Raw genomic sequence first — 16,623 nt, 5'->3', positions numbered from 1 at the left:
TAGTATTTTGATAGGGGTTGCATTCAATGTGTAGATTGCTTTGGGTAGCATAGGCATTTTAACAATATTTTTCTTCCAGTCCATGAGCATGGAATGTTTTTCCATTTCTCTGTGTCTTCCTCAATTTCTTTCATAAGTGTTTTTATGAAAGTTTTCAGAATACAGATCTTTTACCTCTTTGGTTAGGTTTATTACTAGGTATCTGATGGGTTTTGGTGTGATTGTAAGTGGGATCAGTTCCTTTCTCTTTCTTCTGTCTCATTGTTAGTGTATAAATGCAGCTGACTTCTGTGCATTGATTTTATATCCTGCCACTTTGCTGAATCGCTGTATGAGTTCTAGTAATTTTGGGGTGGAATCTTTTGGGTTTTCAACATAGAATATCATGTCATCTGAGAAGAGTGAAAACTTGATTTCTTCTTTGCTGATTTGGATGCCTTTTACTTCTTTTTGTTGTCTGATTGCTGTACGGTGTTGAACAACAGTGGTGAGAGTGGACATCCCTGTTATGTTTTCAACCTTTGGGGTAAAGATTTCATTTTCCCCCGTTAAGGATGATACTCACTTTGGGTTTTTCGTGTATGGCTTTTATGATATTTAGGTATGTTCGCTCTATCATCTATGGGTGATTTTTGTTTTTTCCTACATTTTATTGATTTTCAAAGATTACACGTTGCTTATGTAATCAGAGAAAGACCTGAATCTTCAATTTATGAAAAGTAGATCAGTAATACTGTTCATTTATTTTCTTAAAAATTGAGGTATAATTGACATATACTATTAGTATTAGTTTCAGGTGTACAACATAATGATTCGATATTTTTTGCATTGCAAAATCATCACAATAAGTCTAATTAATATCTGTCACCTTACATAGTTACAAAATTTTTTTTCTTGTGGTGAAAACTTTTAAGATCTGCTTTCTTGGCAACTTTTAAGTATGCAGTACAGTATTATTAACTGTAGTCACCATGCTGCTCATTACATCCCCATGACTTATTTTATGATTGGAAGTGTGTAACTTTTGACCCCCTTCATCCATTTCTTCTACCCCAAACCCCTGCCTTTGGCAACTTCTAGTCTTTTCTTTTTCTATGAGCTTGGGTTTTTGTTTTGTTTCCTTCCATACATAATTAAGATTATGCAGTATTTGTCTTTCTCTGTCTTGCTTATTTTACTTACTATAATGTCCTTGAGGTCCAAACAGGTGGCCAGTGGCAAGATTGGATTCCTTTTTATGGCCAAATAATATTCGTGTGTGTGTGTGTGTGTGTGTGTGCGCGCGCGCGCGTGTGCGCGTGCACACGGGCGCATTTTCTTCATTCATCTGTTGAAGATACTTGGGCTATTTCTACTTTTTGGCTATTGAAATGATAATGCAGTGAACATGGGTGTACATATATCTTTTTGAGTTAGTGTTTTTGTTTTCTTCAGATAAATACCCAGAAGTGGAATTGCTGGATCATATGGTAGGTTTTTTTGTTTTAATTTTTTGAGGAACCTTTTTACTGTTTTTGCGTAGTGGCTACACCAGTTTACATTCTTACCAACAGTGCACAGGGGTTTTCTTTTTTTCCTAATCCTTTCTAATACCTGTTATTTCTTTTCCTTTTGATAATAGGATGAGGTGAGATCTCTGTGGTTTTTTGATTTGCATTTCCCTGATGATTAGTGATGTTGAGCATCTTTTCATATATTTGTTGGCCATTTGTATGTCTTCTTTGGAAAAATGTCTATTCACATCTGCCCATTTTTTAGTCAGATTGTTTCTTTGTTACTGAGTTGTATGAGTTCTTTATATATTTTGGGTATTATTAACCCATTATCAGATAATGTGATTTGGAAATATTTTCCAATACAGTAGGTTGCTTTTTCATTTTGTTGGTGGTTTCCTTTGTAGTAAAGAAGCTTTTTAGTTTGATATAGTTTCATTTGTTTATTTTTAGTTTTGTTGTGACACTTTTTTCTTAAATGCACTTGCTTCAGGAGATTAACATGCTTTATAATGATATTAATCTCCATTTCAAGTTCATTCGTATATTCTCAGGATTGTATGTTTCTGGAAAGTTAATCATTTAAATTATCAAATTTAATGTCCTTTATTTGCCTGTTTTTAATTCTGTAACAGGGTAAAATCCTTTACAAAGTTCGATGGAAAGGATACACATCAGATGATGATACCTGGGAGCCTGAGATTCATCTTGAGGACTGTAAAGAAGTTCTTCTCGAATTTAGGAAGAACGTTGTGGAGAACAAAGCTAAGCCGGTCAAGAAGGATATTCAGGTATCATGTTTTATTTCATATTTCTTTTTTTTAGTATAATAAACTTACTATAAATTTTACTGACATAAGGAATGTGCAGCAAAGAATTTACAAATAGGGGTGCCTGGGTGGCTTAGTCAGTTAAGTGTCTGCCTTTGGCTCAGGTCATGATCCCAGGGTCCTGGGATCTAGCCCCACGTTGGCTCCCTGCTCACTGGGGATCCTGTTTCTCCCTCTCCCTCTTTCCCCCTGCCCTCCAAGCTCATGCTCTCTCTCTCTTGCTCTCTCAAATAAAGTCTTTTTAAAATAATTACAAGTAATAAAATATATAGTATTCTGTATATTGTAAATTTTGTATAGCCAATTGATTCTCACAGAATACTAAAATTGATTTTGCCAAACTCTTCCTTCTATAGTCAATCTATGATCACAGCTGACAAACAAGTATAGTTTGGACATGTTGATTAATACTTTTCTTTTTAGTTAAGAGTAAGGTGAAAGTGGGGAGGTTAAAAACATGTCAAAACTTTATTTGTTCATCCATGGTATGAGCATCTTGTTTTTGTGTGTCTTAGGAACATTTTTTTGTAGTATTCGTGTTGCTACTATAGATAATAATAATGATAATAATGATAATAGTAAACATAATTGTTTTAATCTGCATTGTCAACATATTATGTCTGATTTTTCTGCTAATCGAAATAAGTCTTAGATCGTTTTATAAAGCTATAAATTTTAATCCATTAGAGATTATTCAGATCTGATTACCCAGGACTTTTGTTTTTCTCTTCTCTTCCCACTTTAGTTTTTAGCTACTTTATTGCTTTTTAGTAAACTCTTTCTGATGGTAAGGAAGGATTAAGAGATCAAAGGAGCGCAGATAAACTTTTTTTTAAAAAAGGCTTATTTATTTAGAAAGAGAGACTGTGAGCAGGGGGAGGGGCAGAAAGAGAGGAAGAGAGAGAATCCCAAGCAGTCTCCACACACACGATCAGTTAACATAGGGCTTAATCTCTCGGCCCTGAGATCGTGATCTGAGCTGAAGTCAAGAGTCTGATGCTTACCGACTGAGCCACCCAGGTGCCCCAGATAAGTTAAACTTCTATCATCAGCAGTTTGGAAAAAAATTTCATGGTGGTCTAGAGTGGGATATTATTAAAACAGATGCAAAAACTTGGAGTAAGGGTTTTCTTCTATTATTTTATCCTTGGTCCTCTTATTCCACAAATAATTGAATTGGATTTATGTATAAATCTTGTAAAAATTTCCCATTGTACTTTTCCATGTAAATTTTCTTTATAGCTTCTATTTATAAATTGAACCAACTCTTACTCAACTTTTTGCTTTTGCTTTTAGTTTTCTTTTTCATTAGAAATTATTGTAATTTTTTAGAATACTCGCAGAGCTTCTGGGACTTAGAACTATATAGTGAAAATTTTTCACAAAAGAAGCCTCTGTTTTGAGGACTGAATGTTTATCTTCTTTCCCTACAATTTGAGTTTAACCAAAACAATATTAGGACCCAATTTTCACTGATTGTAGTGGTTGTTAATAATAATAGCAATAACAAGGCAGCTTGTATTTACTGAGCATTTATACTGTGTATGTGCCAAACACTGGATCACCACTTTATGTGGATTAAGATGAGAAACTGAGGTTTAGATAAGTAACCGTAGCTCAGGTTAATCAGTTAGTAATGGTAGAGCCAGGCAGTTACATTCTTAACCAGTATGGTAGGTTGCCTTTTAGTTTGGGCTATAGCTTGAAATCCATTGAGAGTAGTGGACTCAGTTTTTTAAATTTTTGTTATAGTGGCAAGGTCTTTTGGTTTTTATTTTTATTTTTTTTTTAATTTTTTTTTAAAGATTTTATTTATTTATTAGAGAGAGAGAATGAGAGATAGAGAGCACAAGAGGGAAGAGGGTCAGAGGGAGAAGCAGACTCCCCGTCAAGCAGGGAGCCCGATGTGGGACTCCATCCCGGGACTCCAGGATCATGACCTGAGCAGAAGGCAGTCGCTTAACCAACTGAGCCACCCAGGCGCCCAAGGTCTTTTGGTTTTTAAATTTCTAAGCAAAATCCTCGTTACTTTTAAGTTTTTTGTAGAGGAAACCCTTTACAAAATGAGTTCACATTAAAGTAGAGACTTTTTTCCTCAAATTCTTTTGCTATACTTATACTTCACTTTTCTGGAATGGGTGCCTATTCTTTCCTTTCCTATTTCTTTCCCTAAAAACACTCTCACAAACACAAATACATCTGTTTTACTAAGTGATAGGTTCTTATTACTCAAAAAATTTAGACTTTTTGATTGAATTCTTCCTTAAGTGTATTTCTCATTTTCCTGCAGAATACTAGCTTTATTGTCTCTTTTACTTTACCAAGCCTCTGGTTAAACCCTACTTGCAGCTCTTTTTCTTGATTTAAAATTATTGATAATGGTCTGAATGAGAATGATTGCTGACAGACTGGTGTGTTTAAGGTGTATTCTTAAGCTTATGAATCCTGTCCTACTTTTAGAAAGATATCTCTCCACCTGAGGGGTGCCTGGCTGGCTCAGTCACAGTATGCAACACTTGATCTTGGGGTTGTGAGTATGAGCCCTATGTTGGGTGTAAAGATTACTTAAAAATAGTGTTAAAAAAAAAAAGAAAGATACTTCTTCACTTTTTTTTTTTTTCTAAGCTCTCCTTACTATTTTATAAATAATTTAAAATTCTAGGGGCGCCTGGGTGGCTCAGTTGGTTAAGGGTCTGCCTTTAGCCCAGGTCATGATCCCAGGGTCCTGGAATTGAGTGCCATGTCAGGCTCCCTGCTCAGTTGGGAGTCTGCTTCTCCCTCTACCCCCCTGCCCCCCGCTCATGATCTCTCTCTCAAATAAATAAATAAAATCTTTTTAAAAAATTTGAAATTCTAGGCACATTTTGAATCTGAAATTCAAAAATTCAAAATTTACATTTTAAAGACTGAAATTTCTATTTCCTATATCAGGTCAGCTTTCTCATGAATTCTCTCATCTGTTAAGTATTCCAGTATATTGCTGTGACTCTTTGAGGTAAGGTCAGTGGATAGGAATATGGCAAAAATACAACTGGTCACTGATCTTTTTCCCCTTTAGCAAAATAGTTTTGCCATTCATACGCTTTTGTGATTCTTTTCACTGTAGATATAGAAATAGTCTGTAGGAGAAAATTGCTTTGTTCATCTCATCATCCGTGTTCATGCAAGCAACAAATGTGTTTTCTATGAAAAATGATATATCCCAGTCACCAAAATTTTTGTCTTATGTAGGGGTTTCACCACAGTAGTATCTGTAAGAATATTTGATTTGTCACTTTTTCTATTTAAATCTAGGAGCATTGCTTGCTTAGGACTTAGTAAGCATCACAGAAATTAGAAATGGTTTCTTAAATAACCCCAAAAAGGGCACCTGGATGGCACAGTCAGGTGTCTGACTCTTGGTTTCAGCTCAGGTCATGATCTCAGGGTCGTGAGATCAAGCCCTGTATTGGGCTCTGCGCACAGTGAGGAGTCTGCTTGAGATTCTCTCTCCCTCTGCCCCTCCTGCTTGTGTTTTCTTTCTCTCTCTAAAATAAATAAATATTTTTAAAAAATAAATAAATGATCCCCAAAAATGGTTGTTAATGCTATTAATCAGAAAATATACATGATGTAGAAATGGTATTTGTTCATTAAAATACTTTTCAGCATTTAACATTTGGTTCCCTTTTTATCTTTTTTTTTGACCAAAACTAAAAAAAATTGAGTATTTTAAACTAAAAAAGATTGAGGTGCTGTTTATGTGTGATATGGTCTAGCCCTTTGTTTTTAATGGACAGATAATCTACAAATAAGGGAACCACTGGTCTGCCTTGAGCTTCAATGGCTGATATATGATAGTGAACCTCTGCTGCACTGCTTCAACATTTTACTATTTATACCTTTTTGGTTTTTTTCTTTTATTTAGGGATAGCATTTTTAATAAATATAGTGTCTGATATGGTCCAGACTTTTATTTTTGAAGAATTTTATTAAGGAAAATTTGAACATACAAAACTGGGAAGGTCAGTGTCATGAGAGTTTGTTCATCACCAGTGTTAGTTATTACCAGTACTTGGCCATTCTTCCTTTTTCTGTCCACTGCTCTCCCTCTCGCTTTGTATTCGCTAGGATTTTTTTAATTTTTTTTTTTTTTTTTTTAGAGAGAGGAGGAGGTTGGGGGGAGGACTAGAGGGAGAGAGAGAATCCCAAGCAAGCTCCAAGACAAGAACCCGATGTGGGGCTCGAGCCCATGACCCCGAGATCATGACCTGAGCTGAAATCAAGAGTCGGATGCTTAACCAACTGAGTCACCCAGGTACCCCTATTTGCTAGAATATTTTCAAGCAAATTTGAGATTTGAAAAAGGTCTACACATCATGTATCATTGATAATCTTACTCTAAGCTTTTTCTTCCCCATGTTTATTTGATGAAGAAACCACATCATTTTCTGCAGAATTTCCTATGTGCTGGGTTTGGCTGAGTGCATGGTGGTATTTAACACGTTCCTCTAGCCCCATATTTCTGTAAACTGGTAGCTAGATATGGAGGCATGATTACATTTACATTCAGGTTTATTTATTTTGCAAGGATAGTTGTAAGTGGTATTTACCTCCTGCACATCAGAAAGCACATGATGTTTAGTTGACTCCCTTACAGTGGGGTTAATACAGTCATTGAAATTAGGTGTTTTCAGTCTGATCCTTCATTAGAAAACTCCCAACTTTTCATGTGTAGGTTTTAGGAGCCATTGATCATTGCCTAGAACCATTTTCTCATTAGAGGGTAGAAAATAGTGATTTTCTAATTCTGTCATTCATCCCTCTGTGTCTATTAGCAGGAGTTCTGGAGACACCGTGGTCATGGTTCTGAAATGGGGAGACACTGCTGGCAGGGAGAGGTGAAGACTGAATTAAGGTAGCATAGTTTGGAGAACTGATTCCACATTGCACAGGATTTAGTGACCGATCTGATCTAGGGAGAAGCAGAGTCAGAGATGACTAAGGTTACTCATTTGGGGACCCAGACAAATGACGGTATTACTTAGGGAACAGATACAGTTTTGAACACTTTAGATTTTAGTTACTGGTTTGTCATCCAAGTGAAGATGTCCAGTTTCTCATTGGAAATACTGGTCTGAGTTGAAAAGAAAGATTTGGGCTGGAAATGTAGATTGGATGATTTGTGGAGAGTACAAGATAGTGTTTATTACCGTGTTCCAAGTAATAATATGATTGTTAAGTACTCTGAAAAAAGAATTCAGAGTTTTGTAATTCTTGTTTGAAATTTTTTTTGCAGTAGTTAATCATACACCTACCAAGATGAAATTTGTTTGTCCTGTTTGCCCCCATACCCCACCCTGCACCCTTTTCCCTTTCACCAGTGGGAACAATTTAAATAAGAGCAGGCTATATCATTTGGAAATGAGGAGGTCAACACCAACCAGTCTTATGTTCAATCAGCCAACATATTAATCATCATTAATTTTTGATGTAGCGTTCAACGACTCATTAGTTGTGTGTAACACCCAGTGCTCATCACAACACGTGCCCTCCTTAATACCCATTGCCCACCTACCCCATCTTCTCACCGCCCCTCCCCTCTGTAACCTTCAGTTTGTTTCCCAGAGTCTCTTATGGTTTGTCTCCCTCTCTGATTTCTTCCCATTCAGATTTCCCTCCCTTCCCCTGTGGTCCTCCACGCTATTCCTTATATTCCACAGATGAGTGAAACCAAATGATAATTGTCTCTCTTTACTTGACTTATTTCACTTCTACCATTTGCATTGACATGGATGGAACTGGAGAGGATTATGCTATGTGAAATAAGGCAAAATGTTTTTTAAGATGAAGGAAGTCAGTTGTAAACTCTTTAGGATGGAGGGAAAATTGAAATAGCAGAAGTCATTAAGTACTCTTTCACAGAAATTGCTTGAAGCAAAAGGGTAGCTTTTGGTTGAGAGAATGACAGCTGAAGCACTTGAGAGCAGGTTGCAGACTTGAAGTCCTCAGTGCGTATTTCGTATTTCATAACAACAAAGACATTCTCCTGCATTGTTACACTCAGGGAACTTTAAATTAGCAGTGTGCCCTATCAGTAGCAGTACCTCAGCAATACTGTTAACCTATTATACAGCTAAGATGCAGCTACATTCATCTGGATTTCCCCATTTGTCCTGGGATGTCCTTTGTTGCTTTCTGTCATGCAGTGCATTTAGTTTCATGTCTTTCTGGTTTTGTTTCATCTAGAACAGTTCCATAGCCTGTTTTCCTTTTTTCGTCTTTTATGATGTGGATCTTTTAAGAATCCAGACCAGTTCAGGGCGCCTGGGTGGCTGAGTCAGTTAAGCGTCTGCCTTCAGCTCAGGTCGTGATCCTGGGGTCCTGGGATCAAGCCCCGCATTGGGCTCCCTGTTCAGTGGGGAGTCTGCTTCTTCCTCTGCCTGTCACTCCCCCTGCTTGTGCTCTCTCTCTGATAAATAAATAAATAAAATCTAAAAAAAAAAAAAAAAAGAATCCAGACTAGTTGTTTCATAGAAAGTTCTTCATATTGTAATTAGATGAATGATAATTAGTGTGAAATCACAAATAGTGGGTTTTTTTCTAAATTGGAATTAGATGGTTTCTTTCCTGGTGATTAGATTCAGTGTGAACATTCTGACAAATGTATTATATAGGTAATTACATGATGGCAAGAGATGTATGTCAATTATCCCATTTATTGCTGGTGTTAAATTATAATTTTATGATAAAGTGAGGCCCATTTTTTTCCCTCTCTTTTTAAAGGTACCTTTTTCCTTTTAAAATAATAACATGAGGGAGCCTGGGTGGCTCAGTTGGTTAAGCGACTGGTCATGATTCTGGAGTCCCAGGATCGAGTTCTGCATCGGGTTCCCTGCTCAGTGGGGAGTCTGCTTCTCCCTCCGACCCTCCCCCCTCATGCTCTCTCTCTCGAATAAATAAAATCTTTAAAAATAAATAAAATAATAACATGATAATAAATAACCTAATGATAAGTAATATTTGAGACTGAGAATCTCTTGTTCCCCAACAGCCTCTCACCGCATGATTTTAAAGTACCTTGATGCTTCTTGCCTCAATTAGTTATTCCTGTGGTGGTTACAAATACTGATTTTTCTAATTCTGTTATTGTATATTTTTTGTTTGTATTTTATAAAGAACAGCTCCTCCCTCCCCGAAATTTTTTTTATTATCAGTACACACTCCTGGAATTGTTTTATTCATCAGTCATCCATTGCTGTTGTTATTCATGTTGATGCTAAAATGGTTCCAAATTTGGCTAGTAGGAGCCCCTTCAAGGCAGCTCTTGTGTCCTTTTGATGTTTCCCTTTCTGTTTTGAGCGCATCATTTCTTCTGACAAGGTGTTCAGTGTTACCATGTTTCCTACTCCATCCCTAGTATTAACCACTTCTCCAAGGAATCCTGATTCTTTGTAAAGGAGGATAGGATTAAAATCCAAGATGTAGGGGCGTCTGGGTGGCTCAGTCAGTTAAGCTCTGCCTTCGGCTCAGGTCATGATCCCAGGGTCCTGGAATCGAGCCCCGCATCAGGCTCCCTGCTCAGCGGGAAGCCTGCTTCTCCCTCTCCCACTCCCTCTGCTTGTGTTCCCTCTCTCGCTTGTCTCTCTCTGTCAAATAAATGAATAAACTCTTAAAAAAAAAAACAAGATGTACTTATTACTACTGGGGTATGATTACTTCTAGGCCCTTTAAGTAGCCAGAGCTAAAGGAAAAAATATATGTCATAAATTCGTATGGGTATCTGTAATTTCAGTCCATGACCTCAGGGTTTCCACTCATTCTACCTGGCCATAGTCTGTTTCTCTTTTCCTACTGTGAGAACTCTGGTTCCCACCAATGTTATATATACTCATTACTCAGTCCTACAAAAATGAGAAGTTAGTTTCAGATTTACTACACCCGTCCTATTGTAAAACTCCAAATTTATTTGCAGTTCTTTTTGTTCCTAGTAAGCATATGCACTGAGGATGTTTAGCATTCAAAAGTTCTTTGGATTGATTTTTTTCTTTTCGGTGGTTATGTTATCAATTTGATAAACAGGTTCTTTTGGTTGTTAATTAGTACCTATCTTCTTGCTGCGTTCCCTTTCCCTCCATATCCTATTTGAAGTACTGTCCCTTTACTCTCAGTTTAGAACTATAAGGCAATCAGCAAGACTACTATGTATTGTTTAGTATTTTCTCACCATTCTCTCCCCATTATTTTGATAGCTGCTCTATTATCAAGAGTATTAGTGACTGTTACATACTGTACTCTCTTATAGCCATCATTCAGTCTTAATTCTAAAAGCAGGTATCTATTTAATAGTTTCTACCTGTCTTTATTTTGATGTCTATCCAGTCATAATTGGGTATCTGAAGCTCATTCTTTAGTATAGTGGTTCTCAAAGTGTGGACTCCAGGCCAGAAGTATCAGTTATCCTCATCTGGGAATGTGTTAGAATTGCAGTCTCTGGGCTGCAACATCGTTGGATAGAGCGACCAGCTGCCTGTGTTTTTGGGGTTTCTTGGTTGTGGGTTTTTTTTTTTTAAGATTTTATTTTATTTTAGAGATAGAGCAGGGGGAGGGAGAGTACAGAGCCCAACACAGGGCTCAATCCCATGATCCTGAGATCATGGCCTGAGCCAAAATCAATAGTTGGACACTTAACCGACTGAGCCATGAAGGCACCCTATACCTGTGTTTTGATAAAGCCCTCCAGCATTCTGATGCATGCTAAGGTTTTAGAACCACCTCTGTAGTAGAAGGGCTCATGAGAAAAATATTCCTAGAGTTCTTGTATTTCATAATAGTTGTTGGCAGTCTTTATATTGAAAGCCAGTTTGACTGAATATAAATTCTTGGCTCACATTTTCTTTTGTTGAATATCTTAATGTGTTATTCTGTTGTTATCTGGCATAAAGCACTACTCTAAAGATGGATCTGAATTTCTTTCTCTTTTAAGTGACTTGGTCTTTTTGTGTGATGCCTCAAAATTTGTGTTTATTTTCTCTACTGTTTTGTAGGCGTATCTTTCTGGCTTGCTTTTATTGTTTTAGAGTACTCTATTCCTTGGTCTGTTTTTTCTTATAACAAGTTAGTAAAATATTTTACCCTAATTTTCTGCTGTTTATATTGATATGAAATTACTTCTTCTGATGTTTTGGAAGGCAAAAGAAGAGAATAAGATAATTTTTTTTTTTTTAGTTTAATGGCTCCTGAGCAGTTTATTATTTTTATGAAGGGTTAAAAAATATGGCCTTAGACTTAATGAGATTTTTTTTTCTGGCTTTGGTTTTACCCTGCCTCACCTTCTGCCCCCCTCCCCCTAATATCTGAATCTTCTCTTTTCTTTGTTTCTATTTTTCCTGTCCTACTTTATTTAGAATCTAATCTCAGCAGTTTCTCCTCATTTTGGGGCTTTGTCATGAAAGTCCTGGAAGAGAGAGACCATTGGCAGTTACTTTTGAGAGTTCACAGGACCTGGCCCGGGCCAGCCCTTCACATGTCCACAGACACCTGCAGTCACCCTGTGCATGTACAGGTTCTGCCCCTTCCTTCTACTCTTCTCAGGTTGACCTGTCAGTCTTTGTAGTGATTTCTCCCATTTGCTTTCTCCTGTGTAGGTATTCATAACAGTCTTATAGCTGTTAGTAGTTTGTCCCCATACCTGTATTTTGGGGTTCACTGGGATACTATGCTATTTAATTTTGTTGTAGATATTGTCTGTGGGGGCTTTGTTTTGCTATCCTACTAGCTTTGTCTTTTTATTTATTTATTTATTTATTTATTATATAATTTTTTTAGTAAACTCTGTACCCAACATGGGGCTTGAACTTATGACCTTAAGATCAAGAGTCACATGCTCTACCAACTGAGCCAACCAGGCACCCCATAGCTCTTTTTATAAAGCAGTTCAGGGAGATTCAAAAAGTTAAGCCAGTTCCACCATACTCTCACTATCTTGTGATAGTGATGATCATTTCTTAGACACTACAGGAAAAATGGGGGGGTTTTAAATTACATTTTTTAAAGATTTTATTTATTTTGTACAGAGAGAGAGAGCATCAGAGGGAGAGGGAGAAGCAGAATACCCACTGAGCAGGGGGCCTGATGTGGGACTCATCCCAGGACCCTGGGATCATGACCTGAACCAAAGGCAGACGCTTAACCAACTGAGCCACCCAGGCGCCCGGGAAAACGTTTTTAAAATGTCCTTATCTTCCCTCTCTTTCCACCCCCATGTCACTTAGAAGAAAAGACTTTGGGGAAATGGGAACTGAAAATACTTTGCATAGTGTTTTTGTGTCTATTATAAATTTTTTTTTTAAAGTTGGTCTTTTTTTTAAGATTTTATTTATTTATTCATAAGAGACAGAGAGAGAGAGGCAGAGGGAGAAGCAGGCTCCCCGCTGAGCAGGGAGCCCGATGTGGGACTCGATCCCAGGACTCTGGGATCATGACCTGAGCCAAAGCCAGACGCTTAACCAACTGAGCCACCCAGGCTCCCTATTATAAATACTTCTAAGGTGTGGGTTTTTTTGTTTGTTTGGGTTTGGTTTTGGTTTTTTTGTTGTTGTTGATAGCATTTAAAAATATATTTTCCACAGGAGGTATTTCAGGTTATAACACAAATCAAATCAATTGGGGAAGTAAGATTTGTGTGCAGTCTTGCCCATTCCATGTGTAACTAACTGAAATACAACGGCACCTTTAAGGATATCTAGGATCTAGTCTTTAAAAACCTTGCATTTGGAGTGGTAACTACTTTTTTGGCAGGCAAGAAAGTCTGTACAAATTACTTGCTTGGTGTTTTTGGAAAATTTGAACTTCAAATCATATAAAATACACCATACATAAAGCTTTTATTGTTCATTTCTGCTTTAGTTTGGGACCTTCAGCGACACTAACATTTTTTTGTCACTGTGTTTATCCGCTTTTTTAAAATGAGACTCACCGTCATCACCAAGACCTATTTGCTAAATCAGAGACATAAGTAATATACAACTTCAATTTAGATAAATAATTATAAGAAGTTGAGAAACTGCTTGAAAATAAAAACATTTCTACCAGATTTCATTTGTACTACTTTTCAAAACCTTTAAATTGCTATGTTAATGACTATTAAGTCTTTTTTATATTTTGTAGAGACTGTCCTTAAATAATGACATATTTGAGGCAAATTCTGATAGTGATCAGCAAAGTGAGACAAAAGAAGATACTTCTCCGAAGAAGAAAAAGAAAAAATTAAGGCACAGAGAAGAGAAAAGCCCAGATGATATGAAAAAGAAAAAAGCAAAGACTGGGAAACTAAAAGATAAATCCAAACCAGACCTGGAGAGCTCCTCTGAAAGTTTAGTTTTTGATTTAAGGACAAAGAAAAGAATTTCAGAAGCCAAAGAAGAATTAAAGGAATCCAAAAAGCCCAAAAAAGAGGATACAAAAGAAACTAAGGAATTAAAGAAAGTTAAAAAGGGTGAAATAAGAGATTTAAAGAATAAATTAAGAGAAGATTCCAAAGAAAACAAAAAAACAAAAAAAGAGAAATGTTTTGAATCTCAGTTGGAATCTGAATCAAGTATACTTAATGACTCCTCTTTTCAAGAAGACGACAATGAAGATTTACACTCGGACAACAGAGAAGAGAAACAGAAGACTAAAAGCGTAAAAGATAAAGCAGGGCAAGATGCAGTTCAAGAGGTTTTTGATAAACAGCCAGATGGCTTTCTGAGTGCTGATGAGGATGTAGATGTCAAAGCAAAGAGAAAAAGAAAGAAACTGAGAAAGACTGAGGAACTTAAAGAGAGCAAAACACTAGAAAACAGGAACCTTTTCCTAGAGAAGAAAACTATATATAAGAAGCAAAGGAATCAGGACAAAGGCAAAAGCACCACAGAGTTAGATAAGTTGCCACCTGCACCTGTCCAGACACAAAAGAGTTCAAGAGCAGGTGTGGAAGAGAGAGGCCTCTGGTCCCCTGACTCAGGTGGGGAGGTAAGTACTCTGGGGATTGGTTGAAAGGCAGTCAGAATCTCACAGAATACAGAAATGTTCAGGTCAAGCTGCCACTCTTTTTGAGTGGTCAAGAAATTTCACAAAACAAAGAGGAAACAGTGAAACAAACTATAAGAATAATTTTCCTGTGGTTAGGGAGTTACACTTAATATGTGACTAGAATGAGCGGTTATAATTGCTTTTTTTAAGATTACAACTAGAAAATTCAGGACTAATTTGTGAACAAAAGGATTTTTTTAGTGGTACTCAGCTGGTATGTAGCACTGTGTAGTAATGCTGAAAATAAGCTTCATCAGCTTAGCTTTTCCTTACTTGATATTTTTCCCCTTCTGTCTTAATATACTATTTTTTACTTAAATAATATACACCAATATTTATAAGCCTTTTAAATCTTAAAAAGTGTTTAAGAGGATTTTATCCCATTATTATAAAAATTATTTTTATGTGATTTTTCAAAATTAAATATTTTCCACATTATGAAAGTATTCATATATGCAATATTTATCAAGGGCTATGAAAAGATCTTTTTTTTCATCCATTCTTTGTAGATTTATCTTAAGGAAATCATTTTAAAGGGGGGAAAAGCTAGGTATAGAAAGATATTTATGGCAGTGTAGTTTCACTAAAACTAATGCCAGTCAAACTAAATGTCTAGCCACGAGGGAAATGATTAAGAAAATGTTGTTGCATCAACTTTGGGTGTTATCTCTTTATTGAAATACTAATTATGAGGTCAATGTAGCAAAAATAGAAAAGTTTTTAAAATGTTAAGCTGAAGAAAATTATACATATGAACTCAGTCATGTAAAAATATCTGTGCAGTGTAAATAAAGGAAAATGAATTTTTTAAAGATTTGTAATTTATTTGACAGAGAGAGACACAGTGAGAGAGGGAATACAAGCAGGGGCCATGGGAAAGGGAGAAGCAAGCTTCCCACTGAGCAGAGAGCCCGATATGGGGCTCCATCCTAGGACCCTGGGATCATGACCTGAGCCGAAGGCAGATGCTTAATGACTGAGCCACCCAAGCACCCCAAGGAAAATGAATTTTAAACAACAAAATTATGTAAATTTCCAAAGATCAGAAGGGAGAATGTGGAGAAATAAAAATAGTGGTGTTTGGTTAGTAGGACTATGGGAGAATTTTTTTGGAATTTATTTTTAATAATGAAAAAATATTTAGAATGAGGTGTTGGGTTTTGAATTTAGTATCCTGTAAATCATCACGGTTGAGGGATAATCTTGATTGAGGAAGCAGTTGATGTGAAAAAAGATTTAATAATTAGTGGTTATGTGCCATAGTACCCAAAATGCAGCCACTGATACCAGGAACCTGCGTTTTCCAATTTTCAGATATATAATGTCAGTTCTTTCTGTCTTCTTGTTTTGTGTCTTTCATTTGTCTCTTGTAGGAGAAAGAGATAAAAAAAAATGAACTCAAAGAAAAAAACCAAAAAAGGCATGATTTGGACAAGGAAGAAAAAGGCCGTAAAGAGCCAAAGGGATTAAAGAGTGAGTGTGAATACTAACATTTTATCATTTACCATTGTCATCTTTTATACAAAGAATTTAATTTACTGTGAATACAGTCTCTCTTTTCTAACTTGCAAATTAGAAAATTTCATTCACTGGAGAATTTAGAACTTTATGCTACTTTTATTTAAACAGTTACTTTAGTTTATTGTATCATAGTTCATATTGTTTCTGTAATTAATTTTTTTCTCTTCTGTTCACTTTGTTGTTTCTCCTTTTGATGGAGTACACTAGAATTATAGAGATTCTGTAAATTAGTTGTGGTAGAAAAGTAAATGTCTCCATTTATAGTGGATGCTGAATGAGACAAACTACTGTTAATACATGTGTGTATTTAGCTCTGGGTCATTTGTATAAATATAATATTGAACATAAATTTTGGATCAGAAGGATACAACATATTGAGAATCTATGACACGTCAATACTAGAATTAAGTACTTTATAAAACATTCACCGTTACAGTATTTGAATAAAACCCCAATGGATAGTTTAGTTCTTGTACCAAAAGTACTTGGAACACATGCTCTCATGAAGCAGTGATTCTAAGAGATAGATTATTTTTACCTAGTTTTTCTCCCAAAAGCTGTATATAGCTGAGGGTAATATTCAAAGTAGAACTGCCCACAACTGCTAAATAGCTGCCTACAACTGTATTTGAAGTTAACCTTGCACAAAAGTGATTCCTGATGGTGAATGGGGGAGACAGAAGGGTGCCAGCACACTGACCAGGAATCATTTTTGTGCAAGGTTA

At 36.3% G+C, this 16,623-nt stretch overlaps 1 protein-coding gene across 6 annotated transcripts in view; it reads left to right on the top strand.

The window, feature by feature from the left end:
- MPHOSPH8 (M-phase phosphoprotein 8) overlaps positions 1-16,623 on the top strand; it is a 52,511-nt gene that overhangs the window by 12,274 nt on the left and 23,614 nt on the right. For all 6 annotated transcript variants that reach the window (XM_027588335.2, XM_027588336.2, XM_027588334.2 and 3 more), the window contains exons 2-4: positions 2,129-2,284; positions 13,472-14,317; positions 15,751-15,850. In XM_027588335.2, coding sequence (XP_027444136.1) covers positions 2,129-2,284; positions 13,472-14,317; positions 15,751-15,850 — 1,102 coding nt within the window. The remainder of the gene's footprint in view (positions 1-2,128; positions 2,285-13,471; positions 14,318-15,750; positions 15,851-16,623) is intronic.

The sequence above is a fragment of the Zalophus californianus genome, chromosome 3 (assembly GCF_009762305.2).
Source record: "Zalophus californianus isolate mZalCal1 chromosome 3, mZalCal1.pri.v2, whole genome shotgun sequence".
Lineage (NCBI taxonomy): Eukaryota > Metazoa > Chordata > Mammalia > Carnivora > Otariidae > Zalophus > Zalophus californianus.
This window is presented reverse-complemented; position numbering and strand designations above follow the sequence as displayed.